Raw genomic sequence first — 13349 nt, forward strand, 5'->3', positions numbered from 1 at the left:
TTAGATTATATTTTGACTGTAACTACTAGGATGTTATTATTTGTTTTTGCGTCTGAATGCAGTTGTTTAAAATGAAGGATGTTCTTTGCCCTCCCCTCGCCAACGCCGCTGCTGCCTTCTCTAGGGCGGTCATTCCCCTGTTCGCTTCACAGGTGTCAGACTAGAAGCATTGGCTCATGCTTTTAGGTTGATCCATCCATGGCGTGCATGCGCTCTCTGGCTGATTAACTTTTTACGTTTTTTTGGAAGTATGTATAGCCACGTAGGCCACTATGTTATGAAATCTTGAGGGGCGGGAGGAGTTTATTGGATGGAAGGAAAAACTGAAACCTTGCCTGTTACGTTGTAGATCTCCTCGGGACGTGTTTCTTGGGTAGTGAGTGGACTTCAATCTGTAGATCCACCTCACAATAGTAACGGACCTCGGTGGCCCGGCCCATTGCTATTGATTGACGAGCCCAGCTCGAAGTTGTAGGCGAACGCAAACTCATGCGAGATAGAGTCGTAATTGCATTTTCGCTCTGAAGACTTGGCAGGTTCGCCATGTTACGAATTGATCAACTCCTATATACTAAAGTGCCTAAAATCCTGAATTCTCACTGACTACTATATACTAAAGTGTCTGGAATCCTGAATTCTCATAGCCCTACTACTGTAGGTACTGTAGCAGTGAGCTCTGTTTATGTGTGTGTATATATATGTATATACGTATATATACATATGGTATATGTGTGCACATATACATATGTACATATAGGTATACATGTATATATATATATATATATATATATATATATATATATATACGTGTATACATACATATATGTATATATATGTATGTACTTTTTTTTGGAAATTCTAGAAAGATGTCGAAATGAATATTAGTTACATTAATAAATCAGCTGAAAAAAACTAAAATGCAAAGAAAAATATCTAAAACTCAAAAAAAAAATATGAAACAAATTTTTTTAGGTTAGTATTACTTTCACCTACATGTTAAAACTATGTGCATGCATAAAAGTACTATTGTTTTCTCTATAATTAATTGATTGTGTTTAACATTAATACTTTCATAAATAAATATTGAAATGTACCAAATTTGTGAACCTAATTTTTTTTAGTCTTCTTTCTGTCATGCTCTACATAGCAAAATAAAAACGGGCGCACGTAGACGCACCAATCAGACTAGTTTTTCTAATTGCTCATGGCAGTTGTGTGTTTGGAGAGGGATGTCTCCCTAACAGCACCTATTCCTAACCCTTAAACTTGTATATATTCAAGACATCATAATGCAATGAGAAGAATTAATTCACTTCACTCTCAAACTTCAATCTCTCTTTACTCTTTCTACTCCAAGACATCCGCATCACTCACGCAGGGTAAGGATCAGCTTGTTGTGTTTGCCTATTTGGTCGTGAGATGCCGCCGCCGCCGCTGCGGGATACACCACATCTCCGAGGTAGCTGGGTACTCTTGCAGGCACGCAACAGTGTCATGTTTTCCATGGTTCCGTGGACTTCATCTATGACAACCGCACGATGCCACGCCGTGCTGGCAGATCTACAACAAAAATGACCAGCGTTTCACTTGTTAGGTTAGAAGTTCGGTTGTCCTAATTGTTGAGTTAACGGGTGATATATAGGACCGGTGTATATAATAGATGATTGAAAAATAAAAAATTATTCAATATGCTATGCACCCTCGAGCTCTAAGGTGGGTCCGCCCTAGCTTGCGTGCCGATGTCTGAATTCTGTACACCATCCCTCCCTCTCCTTGTCCTGCAGCAAACGCATGCATTTTCCCTGTTCAATGGCACGCTAGTTTCACCGCTGTTACACGTCTCAACACGTCCGCTGCTACGACGACGGAACGTGGGTGACAAAAGGTGATACTCGTGACGGGACCTGTGTTCTGTACCACAACCCAGCACACATCTCCATCTTGTAAAAGCTTGTCCCTACGGCCTAGGGTTTCCATGGCACCTAGCTAGGCCTCCAAGCCAGCAAGGACAATCGAAAGGATGGCATGGCACGGAATGCTTTTGCAGCAACACCTCAACTTCCATCACTGCCATTGGTGTAGAGAAATATCTCGCTTCGCTCTGTAAAGCTTCACGGGGAAGATGTAAAAATGATTCAGGTTCATGGTACCACAAGGCACGAAACACTGCACCGAGAATGTTTACACGCTCATCCAGTTGTTGGCACTTGCATTGGGCAACAAAATACCGCAACGATCTAGAATAGAACTCAGCCACTCAGGTATGTATGCTTCGTAATCTGTAATCACCTATAAGCAGGTAGAGATGAAACGCACAGGAAGCCTCGTTGGTGGCGTCTGGCATGACAGTGGAACAGTGAAAATTCAACCTCCTTACCTTTTTATCTAGTTATGATCGTTTGATCATCATCGTTGCTTTTGAGTACTGCAAATTGTACCGTCCGTCACTCGTCAGAACCGGACGATTTCGAAGGAACCGAAAAAGCTACACAACTGTACGGAAAGGGAAACAAAAGGCGGAAGCATGCTACAATAAAGTAAAGATAAATGCCTACTATATATTCATAAGAAAGAGCAGTAAACTGCAAGCAAAGGTGATACAAAGATGCCTGAAAAAAAATATGCCAAGATAATTGCGTAGTTCCGTAAAAGTGTCTTCCATCCAAACAAGAGCAGCACAAACAGAATAGTGTCGTTTTGGTTGTGAGAGTAACAACGAGCAGCACCCGCCGGCCGCGGCATCTGTCTATATCTGCAGAGAAATGGCTTCTCCAAACCATTTTCAGCAGTATTTGATGAACTATCCCTCATAACAGGTACGGATACATTAGTATCCTTCAATGAATATTAGTAGATCACTGGAGTATTTTGTAACCTAATCGAAGGCATGTTGACAAAATCAAGTGCCTATAACCCTTGAGCTGGAGCCAAACATGCAGCTCATCAAGTACTGGAACAAGTGACCAGTTAGTACCCATCTTACCTGGGAACTATTTTTTTTGTCTGATCCCAGATAGAACTTTTTAACATGCCCAAAAAATCTCATCCGTTTTTCAACAGATTCAACTGATGAACGAGCAAAGAAAGCATAAGCACAAGCACACACAAATTGCAAAAGTTTCGGAGGATGGCTATAACCGTTCGAAAATAGATACACTGGATGTAACTAGTAACTCAATGAAACTTCTAGATCTCAGTTGTGCCAAAGATGCACTCAAATGGAATTCATATTTCGGAAAACATTGATTATTTCTGGGGAGAAGAGGAAACTTGCTTTGGATATATGCAGAATCAGCTTACCGAACAAAACAATACTAAAACAATGAACAGGTTCAAAATCTTCAGATGCACATGTCTGTAGAAACCCCACAGAACAAAAAACTCATCATGCCTCTTCAGGAAGTGTGCTTTGAGAAGTAAACTCCGAATGGCTTCCTGTATGGCAGACAAAATGCACCTGATGCAAGAAATTCAAGGGGCTCCATAGTCCATACTATTCGAAATGGACTGGTGCAATAGAAGTTGTAAAAACACATTGCATCAAAAAACTGGAAGGCAATATCATTGGTACGAAAGGTAAGACAGTTCAAAGTAGCCACATTTTCCACTTCTATGCAACTAGAGTAGTACAATACAACAAACATGATAAAAAAAAACTATTGTTCCAATAAGTCCATACATGACAAAGACAAACAGGACATAGAGGATAACTTGATGAACACTTCCTCGTGTTCAAGAGAACCCCAGACAAGCAAACACCAAACAATTCTTTCCATCTCAACAAATACATACCAATCGTGCACCATCAGAACATTGAAACAGATATGTTTAACAGCTCAAGTGCAACAAATAAAACTATCATTTCTCAACCAGACAATAGATTCACCCGACTATCGCAAGTATCTTTTAACATTATTGTCAATAAGGCATCATTTTTAGGACATATGGTCAACGAAATAATCAATATGAAATTACTCGATTTGTTAGAAACCAGAGGCCATGCAATAAATCAGTATTATTCAAGGAAACAGTTTTTTTCCTCCACTAAAATGGTCAAAATCCTCTGTTGGTTTGTTGTCAAAAGGGTGAACATGCCAGCCGACATTATTTTGATACACTACTTAAGTTTTGCAATGCCAAATCATTAGCAAAGCTACGAAGATTACAACAATACTACCAAACCATTAGCACACTAATCATAGCAAGGAAAATTAGAAGTTCAACAAACGGCAGAAACGAAATTATATTAATTGGAACATGTCAAATTAAATAGTCCAAACTATGGTCCTCAGATCTTAAACCATAATTTGTATAAACAATGAAACTACCACTTGTATCAGGCATATATTTATTTCAAAAAGTTTTGACCCACAAGTAGTCAAATTATAGATTCTGTTTCAAACTGTTTTTAATATGATGTTGATTTTGTAGCAACTGAAAATATATTATAAAAGGATTAAAGGTCAAAATATACTTTTGAAGACTTTCGTAACAAAATATGCCATATAAAAATGGACAGAGAGAGTATTAGGAAGAAAAATCAGTGCTTCAGTATGGAGAGAATCTTTTGCTTTAGTATGGAGGTACATTAGAAATTTCAAACAAAAGGAACAAGTCTCCAATTCAGTTCAAATCCGCCTCTAAATACATTGAAATTATTGGCGTGATACAACAATGGTTCATGCGTAGCACTGAAAGTTGGACCAGTCAATTGGATTGGCATCAATACAAAAGACAAGAAACAGATGTCCACGTTACAAGGTACATCGCGTCATTCTTCAGAAAAGAGACGTGATGGAAACTGGAAGTTACAATCAAACTAAATGCATGTGAGGAATGTGCATCTATTGCAGATAAATGTCCACACTGCATGCAAAACGATTGCACCAATCATATGCCCCAACACAGCCACTCAGTCTGTCAAGTGGAACACGTTTCCTCATAAACCCAAATAACCTCCCCTTGCATTTCAGTACAGCTAAATTAAAACAAGAAAATGCCCACAGCATTCCTAATATTTCGCTGTTACATAGAATATATACACGAATTGCTAAATTCAGATAAGCCCATCCATGTAAGAGTTGTTGGAGTAAAAACTGTTTGACAAAGTTTCAGCTCCAATAATTCTTAAAGCTTATCATCCTTAGTTCTAGAAATCCATAGAGCTAGAGCTGTAGAAAGATTAACGATATTTAGTTGAGTAGTTTTGTTCTTATTTTAAACTAAATTTAAAAATTTAAACTATTTTATATTACTATGCAAATATCAAATCCTGCATGAAGCTATGTTAAACGGGGGCTAAGAAGAAACCTACGACAAAACACAGCAAAACATGACTAGTGTTCAACTACACAATTCTTGTGTCTGGATTGGACGCATAGAAAAAAAAATTAAAGTGAACAGTAGCCGTGCTCCCCAAAGGTTGACATCAGTTGACAAGACGACATGAACCAATGCCATCATCACACGTACATACATGAGATAATAGCAGCTTTGATGATGACAAGATAGCCCAACAGCACCAATCCCAAATTTCAAAAGTTCTCCGCAGCTCATGACTGCCGAAACGACCCATGTGCTGTTAACTTGTGTCCTTAATAGAATTGCCCTAAACTTGGTACAGAGGCCTATAAAAAAAAATCACTCACCGGAAAAGCAAAGTATATATTCAAATTCTCTGTAGAGAGTGATTCTCTGTAAGAAGTGATTCTGTAGTTAAAAATAATTGTCTAAAATAAAATATATGAAAAAGTGATTTTGTAGGTAAATGAATTAATGGAAACTGTTTTTTTACTCACCAGCTTCTAGTTTATTTCAAAGAATCACTCCTACGAATTTCACTAAAAGAACTAAAAGCTGAAAGCTACTGTTTAACAGAGTTTCTATTCATTCTGGCCGAAAAGATATTATGAGAGTTCTGACAAACACACTTCAGCGGTAAAAATATCCAAGACAATGATCCAGATGAAAGACCCGACCCCAAAAAGCATGGCATTGTACCAGTTGCTTTCTTTCGTTTCAACATCTTGTCAACCACGATGGGATCCGGCACAAGGAATACACATGGGGGCTTGCACAAAAAGTAAGGAGAAGGGAGCAGGAAGCCACCATGATCCTCCTATTCCTCTTAAGGTAGCGTGTGAAAACTCAAAACAAGCAGCAGCTAGCTAGCGGCATCACCGGTCAGGCCAAGATGTTGTTTGTTTCAGATTCCAAATTATAATCATAATCGGTAAGTTGAAATAAATAGATCGATTATGCAATCTAGTTTTTAACAACTCAGTCTAGGATTGTAATCATCCGGCAATCTTCCTTCCACCACGAATAGGAGGATTTACATGTTACTTTTTATAATCCCGAGCTGAAACAGCCCTAACATAGGATAGGCGTAACATGCATGAGATGAGATGGTTTATAATATCCTAAGCGCATCACATGCATTATATACCAGTCCCGATGCATGTAGAGTAGAAGATGCTCATCACGGCACAAAGCCAAGCCGAGAATCCATGCCAACCTTACCTACCATAGAAAAAGAGAAGAAACCAAATAGTGCAGCAAAACAACTAAACAAGCTCAGCTTTGGAGGCCAAATTAGGCACCCAAAGAGGAGAGGGCCAGTGAAATGACCAAGAGCCAAACATTTCTGCTCACACAACAGTGCACGCCTCTCAAGCTGCTCCTGCTGGAGGTGGAGGTGACCCCCACGGCCTACACGGTTTCATACACATCCCCAAATATGGAAATGGAACCACAGGCATCGGGAATATGAACAGAAGGCCAAAAACCAGCAGGCAATATCTTATGCATAAGCACCCCTTGAGCTTGCTCTATCTTTCCAATTATTCCCCTCAACTCATCAACCAGAAAAGGAACTAGTACTACTAGATTACTAAAAACATCTCATCGATGTTATTATACACCAACAATAACACCACGATGAGATGAGATGAGCTGAGATGAACATGAACAGATACCGATTCATGCATTGATGCCCTCTACTGGTACGGGCACGAAAAACAGAAAATTGAACTCGATCCACTAATAATGAAGTGAAACAAAGAATGACAATGATCGATGTAACCTTACTCTTCCAGTGTAGAACTCAGTTCATGGTGTTACCATAACTTGGCCCGCCGAGAAAGTGCTGGCCTCCGCCGCCGTATAGCTCCGTGGGCACCATCGACGAGCCGCCTTCCCTCACGGCGGTACCACCGGGGCCAGAAGCTGACGCTCCTCCAAGGTGGAGCTCGGACATGTTTGGCACCCCCGCGGTTGAGTCGTCATTGCTCGTGGACGCGTGACGGCCGTCGTCGACGCCCTGGTCGTAGAGGAAGCCCTTGAACACGTGGCCGTTAATGGTCACCATGGCCTGGTACGCGTACTCGTCCTCACCGTCGTCGATGGAGGTCACGCGCACGCACTTGAACACCGCCGGCGCGCGCACTTGCCTCGGGAGGCTATCCTTGAACGACGCGTCTGCGCGCGAGGAAACAAACTTTGATTAGCAAAGAAGTTGCGCATCGATCGAATGGCGCACGTGTATATTGTTACCCTGGTGGCTTGAGGTGGTGTCGAAGCTTCGGGGAGTGGTGGCGTTGGAGGTGGATGTGTGTGAGTTGGTGGTCTGCGACGAGAGGAGGCGGGGCTTCTTCGAGGTGGTGGCGGACGCGACGGCCGCTGCGGCGGCAGTGGCGGGGGAGGATGTGGCGGAGCCGGAGCCGGCGAGCTGCTGGCGCTCGCGTCGACGGGCGGCGGGGACCCAGGTGCTCTTGACGTGTGTGGAGCAGTCGAAGCCGCGGCTCTTGCAGCATGTGCGGCACCGGTTGTGGCCGCAGTCCTTCTTCGCTTGGTTGCCGCAGTCCTGGCACGTAGTCACGCCGGAGCCGGACGGCCCGCCGCCGGTGTCCAGCATCGGGAGGGGCTTCTTGAGGTAGGCGAAGGGGCTGGCGCTAGGGTTAGGGTTAGCACCCACTGCAGACGACGGCGACTGTGTCGGCGGCTGCGACTGCCAGAATTGGATGGCGCTGCTGGCCGGCGCCCCCGAACCCGACTTGGCTGTGTCCGGATCAAGGACGCAGGGGCCAGCGGAGAGCCACGGGAAGATGGGGTCGGCGGCCGCCGCCGCCGCTGCCGCCGCGGCCTCGTGGTGGTGGTGGTGGTGATGCGTGTGGTGGAAGGAGGCCGCGGGCGCGACGACGACCATCCCGACGTCGGCCATCCCGTAGTTCAGCGCGGCCGCCTGGCGCATGGACGCGGCGGAGGAGACGGGGCCCCAGAGCCCCGCGCCCAGCGAGGCGCCGGAGGCGGTCGCGGCCGCCGCGGCTGCGCTGGCATTGAAGCCGAGGGAGAGGTCGTCCCCGCGGCCAGCGGCGTCGGCGGCGGAGGAAGCGACCCAATCCGCGAAGGCGCCAGTGTCGGATGGGAAGCGCCGTCCCGAAGCCACACTTATAGGCTCGGAACTTCGCAGCTGCGGAGAGGAGATTTAAAATTGAGCTGCGCCGCTGTAGATAGAGCCTAGATTTCGTTACAGCAGCAGCAGCCAGCAGCGGATAAAAAGGAAGACGCGAACAAAAGTCTCCTTCGCGGCCTCGATGCTGAGCTGAGCTGAGGTCTCTCTGCTGCTGTCTATCTTCTCTCCTCGCGCAGAGCTAGTGCACTAGAGTGCCCTGTCTCTATCCTTGGTCTCTTAATTACTCCTCTCCGCTCCCCACCATGCTAGCTATCTCAAGCGCTTCCAAAACCTATGCACCAGCAGGGCCTATCGATCCACTAGTAGTGGCAGGGGAACTTCTCTTTCTTTTCTCTTCTCTTCCCTTACTTGCGAGTTTTTATTGTGCCTAGGAGAGTGACATGGATGGTTACATATACGAGGGAGGCAGGGAGGGAGGAGAAACTCAGAGAAGAGGAAGGAAAGGGGAGGGAGAGAGAGAACGAGCGAGCTCTGCAAGGAAGGGAAGGGAAGGGAAGAGAATGAGAGAGAGAGAGAGAGTGGGATTCAAGTGGTGGGGTGGGGACACTGAAATTCCTCTGTGAGATCTTCTCGATCACTCCCTATCTATCTTTGGCGGTGGGACGGACTTTTTATTGGCTTCCCCTTGGCCCCTTGTCTTCTTCTTTCTCGCCCCTGCCCTGCCCTGCCCTGCCGCCATCACAGCTGCAGCACTGCACACTGACGAGCTTCTTCTGCTGCTGCCGACCCTGCAGCTGCGTTAAAAGCTACGCGCCCAGGCGTGGGATCTAGCCTGCCGCCTACCAACATTGGTATGCAACACACGCGAAGTCAGAAAACTACTGTAGAAGTTTTTCTTTGGCCTCCTACCTTTTGTTTTTACTTACCCAACCAGCAGTAGGGGTTTTTTTTTCCCAATAATACAAATTCATGTAAAAGTCCACATTGCAAGAGACCTCTAAGAAAGTGTTTGGTTAGATCTATATGTATCTATATTTTTTTATTATATAAGTCGTGCTATCGAAAAAAAGTCGAATGAGGCAGCCTGTGCTCTCTCCATACAACACATAAGTGGCGTAAGCGAACACGTCGAGTGGCACCCACATCTTTATTGAGTAGATTCGTTGGCGCACAGGGCCACGCCCAGCCAATTCCGATGCCAGAAGCCCGACGCCCCTCTTCCGCCCATCGCTCCACGATCCTCCTCCTCCTATACCACTCTGATTCGATACCCAGCCCTAACTCCATTCATTCCCTAACGTAAATCCCTTTCCCCTCCTTCCTTTAGATTTGTTAAAGGTTAGATGGTAAAACAGCCTAATCAGGTGATTGTAGATAAATTGATGCATAAAATTGGTATTTATGCTCCTGATTTGTACATGACCACTCGAAACTATTGAGATATATAATTTATCTGTGTATTGCAAATTTTGAACTAAGTGCTAACTATTTGTGACGTGTGCTTGATTATGACATGGCCACATAATTGCTTTTCTCTTATTATTGTATTGTAGATGGGTAAGAGGACTAAGCTTTTAATTTATGGGTTGCAACACATATGTTGCTTTCAATGATGGCATTGGTTATTGAGTTTAGAAAAAGAAAAAGGGTGCAAACAGAGAAGGTATTAGCTATGGGCCTGTCGGTGTAATGGGTAAGAGGTTCCCTATGAAGCGGGTCCCACGCCGTCAGGTGTCAGTCGATAGTAGATATTGACAAGATCATGGTCTCATCACGCAACCAGAGAGAGGCTTGTGCGACCAGCCGCCTGGTCTCAAAGCAAAATCCCGCGAATAACCCTTGCTGGTCGTAGAGCAGGTATACACCTAACGAGTCAAATCTCATTTAATGCTACACACTCGACGTTTTTTCTTCCCATGGCACTCCCTTTCGGCGAGCAAGATCGTGGGCAGATGTGGTGCTGCAGTGACTCGTCGCGTAGCATTTAATGTAGTAGGATGGTCTCACGGGTGAGTGTGACGACATTCGGTGATGGTACAGGGCCTGCAGCAAGAACAGAGTAGGGTGGGCGTGTTTACCCACCATCATGATGGGCTAGGAATAAATAGGTTTTGTCCTGCGTAGATCTGTCACCTATTTTGGCATGGTCATTTGTATGAACATCTTTTTTCTTGATATATAAAGGGGTGAAGACCTGGATTGGGAGGGGCATATTCTGTAACAAGATCACCTAATTCATAAGAGAGTACACAGGAAGTATAGCTATTATCTCCCGAGAGGTTTGAACATGGATAAATTTTGGTGTTCTTCAGTCCAGTTTGATGAACATCTACTGGAAATATAGATCAACGCGCGTGTCGTTCGGTATATCCAGGATTCATTGTCAACGTTTATACCACGATAAGGCCAATGGATGAAAAGGATAGGATGAGATTTGAGCATCTAAACACTAAAATATGGAAGAATAATACAACTTGTGTAAACATGCATATGGTTAGAAGATGACTTTTTTTTTATCATTTTAGTCAACTTTTTAGGGATCAAGGCTTCATCGTCGAGTGGTCAAGCAAGTGAACATGTGTTTATGGTTAATTTTAGGTATGAAATTTCAGGTATGAAATTAACCGATCATATGTGGGAAGACTGTCAAAACCACTATAAAAACTATTTTGTATTTGTACTATGATCAAGTAATATGTATATGCATTGTGATCAAGAACTATGTATGTATTTATATGGACATATTGCTTGCTGAAATGGATTTGTGTAGACAAATTGCTAGCTGTTTTTTTTTCCATATTGAATTATTGCTTGCTGAATTTTTTTGTCATAATATGCTACGAAATGAAGTTTGAGGCAGGTGAGGAACACTTCAGACAAACTGAGAGGGGTGGATGTCATATGGACGTCTTCAATATCCTCTTTCATGGTCACTCACCAAGCCAATTTGGTGGCTAATGGCACAAAAATATCTACAAGCTTCAAGAAAGTTCATCTCAACACTTGTTCGAAGGCTTTGAATTATCATTTCAAGTTGAGGTTGATTGGGGAACATATGGCAAACCATTTTAGAACATAGAAGTAGAAGTGTGCAACGATAAATGATCTTAGGAAGTTGTGTATTGCCCTTTCGGATGAAGACAATTTCATGCTTACGTTTGATCATGAGAAACTATATAGGGCATTAAGGTATCCTTGTAGCTCATATTATTATTTAAATCTAGGATCATAAAACTGATGTTGAATATTTAAACAAACAAATAAAGCGCTATGATGATATGGTTAAATCTTTGATAATAATTTGGCTATGGGGAAGCATGCAAAGGGGTCAAATGAGCCTGTAGCTACCAAAGTGACTGAAATTGAACGTCAACAAGAGGATGTGAGTGGTGTTGCCATTGCTAATAATAATGGGACAACATTAGTTCTGAACAAAAAGCTCGTAGCTTGTGAGCTAGCTCAACTCATTTTTTTTGGCTCAGCTCGGTGTATTTTGTAGCGAGTCAAGCTTATGTTTTAGCTTGTTTAGTTAATGAGATGGCTTGAGCTAGCTCGAAAGCAACTCACGATCCTCGCGAGTCCTAGTAGGACCAACAGGCAACGGCCATAACAGGGGTTTAGGAGGAGCTGGAGCCCACCTGATGCCTCACATTCATCTCACTCCCATCTGACGCCTACCGTTCCTAGGTCCCATCAATCGCTTGTTTGAACGGAGGAGAGAAAGGGGGTGAGTATGGTTTCTTCTCCCTATCATCACACACCTCTCGCCCCTCTGACATTGCGAGAGAGCTGCAACCTCATCCATGGGTTAAGAAGAAGAGGAGCACCTCGAAAGACGATGCCACATGGCGGCGATACGCCACGCACTTGGGCTTCTCTTCCCAATCGACTCGAATCAGCCCCCATTGCAGGCCGTGGATGCACCCAACTGCGTCTATTCATCGCCAGCTGCCACAGGCCACAAAACCGATATCAATACCAAGCAATCAGAGCCCTAGGACCGACAATGCTGCTTCGCCTCCCCATGAACCTTGATGACTCTGCATCGCTCGTCATTGCTAGGCCGGCCAAAGGTACCGATACAACAAACCAAGAGTAGCTCTCCCTCTCTCCCTCTTCTCTCGAAGACTGGAACTTTTTTTGTGTATGTGTGTATGACTGGAATATGTTTCCTATGCTTTTTACTAGTCCCTTTTAAAAACATGTGTTTTTGATGTTTTTAGTTGTGATTGTCTCACGTGCCTAACAATCTTGCACGAGTTTTATCGACTTGTGCCAAGCTAGTTTTTTTTCTCATTTCCTTAACAAGCTGAGCTAAGCTAGCTCATTATGTTAACGAGCTAGATCAAGCTAAATCGAGCCCAGCTTGCTCGACATCCAGGTCTAGTCAACATCTTCAGCTACCAAACCCAAGAGGGCCAAGACCATCGAAAGTTAAGAGGATGGTAGTTCATTCAAATTTGTTCATGAAAGGCTTGTTAATACTATAGAGAAGTCTGGTACCTCATATAAGGTTGTTATCAGTGTATTGAGTAAAGGGATATCCTGACTAATGGACCATGTAGAGGACTTAACGACTAGAGGTGTATCTTTCCTAAAAACTGGTCGTTCGTACGGCAATGATATGGCTCTAGTGACCAATATAATGCCTACACGATTAGTATCCCTACGCCATCGCATAAACCCGCGACCAGTCCCACAGATCGTAGGACCATATTTGACACAACATATCCAAAGCGCATTTATTGACATTCACTCAAGTATTTTTCTTGCTGAGGCGCCAGCTCCAGTGGACGAAGTCATGGACGGCATTGTCCCGTCCAGTAGCATTTAATGTTGTGGGGCGGAATATTGCAGACCAGCATGGCGACGCACGACGGATGGGACATGATCAGTAGCCTGACCAGGCAAGTGGACGGGGATGGCATAGAAGAGC

At 43.9% G+C, this 13349-nt stretch overlaps 1 protein-coding gene across 3 annotated transcripts; it reads right to left on the minus strand.

Moving 5' to 3' along the window:
- Positions 1-1341: 1341 nt before the first annotated feature.
- LOC133928927 (protein LATERAL ROOT PRIMORDIUM 1-like) lies at positions 1342-9157 on the minus strand. Of its 3 annotated transcripts, none has more exons than XM_062375470.1 (3): positions 7555-9157; positions 7090-7479; positions 1342-1560 (listed from the first exon to the last, which is right to left on the minus strand). In XM_062375470.1, the coding sequence occupies exons 1-2, from the start codon at positions 8249-8251 to the stop codon at positions 7106-7108; spliced, it is 1071 nt and encodes a 356-aa protein (XP_062231454.1). In that variant the 5' UTR covers positions 8252-9157; the 3' UTR covers positions 1342-1560; positions 7090-7105. The 3 variants fall into 3 exon arrangements, with proteins under 3 accessions (XP_062231454.1, XP_062231462.1, XP_062231446.1); XM_062375478.1 differs by lacking the exon at positions 1342-1560 and adding an exon at positions 1642-3457; XM_062375462.1 differs by lacking the exon at positions 1342-1560 and having other exon boundaries at positions 6776-7479.
- Positions 9158-13349: the final 4192 nt, after the last annotated feature.

Source organism: Phragmites australis, chromosome 1 (assembly GCF_958298935.1).
Source record: "Phragmites australis chromosome 1, lpPhrAust1.1, whole genome shotgun sequence".
NCBI classification, from domain to species: Eukaryota; Viridiplantae; Streptophyta; class Magnoliopsida; order Poales; family Poaceae; genus Phragmites; species Phragmites australis.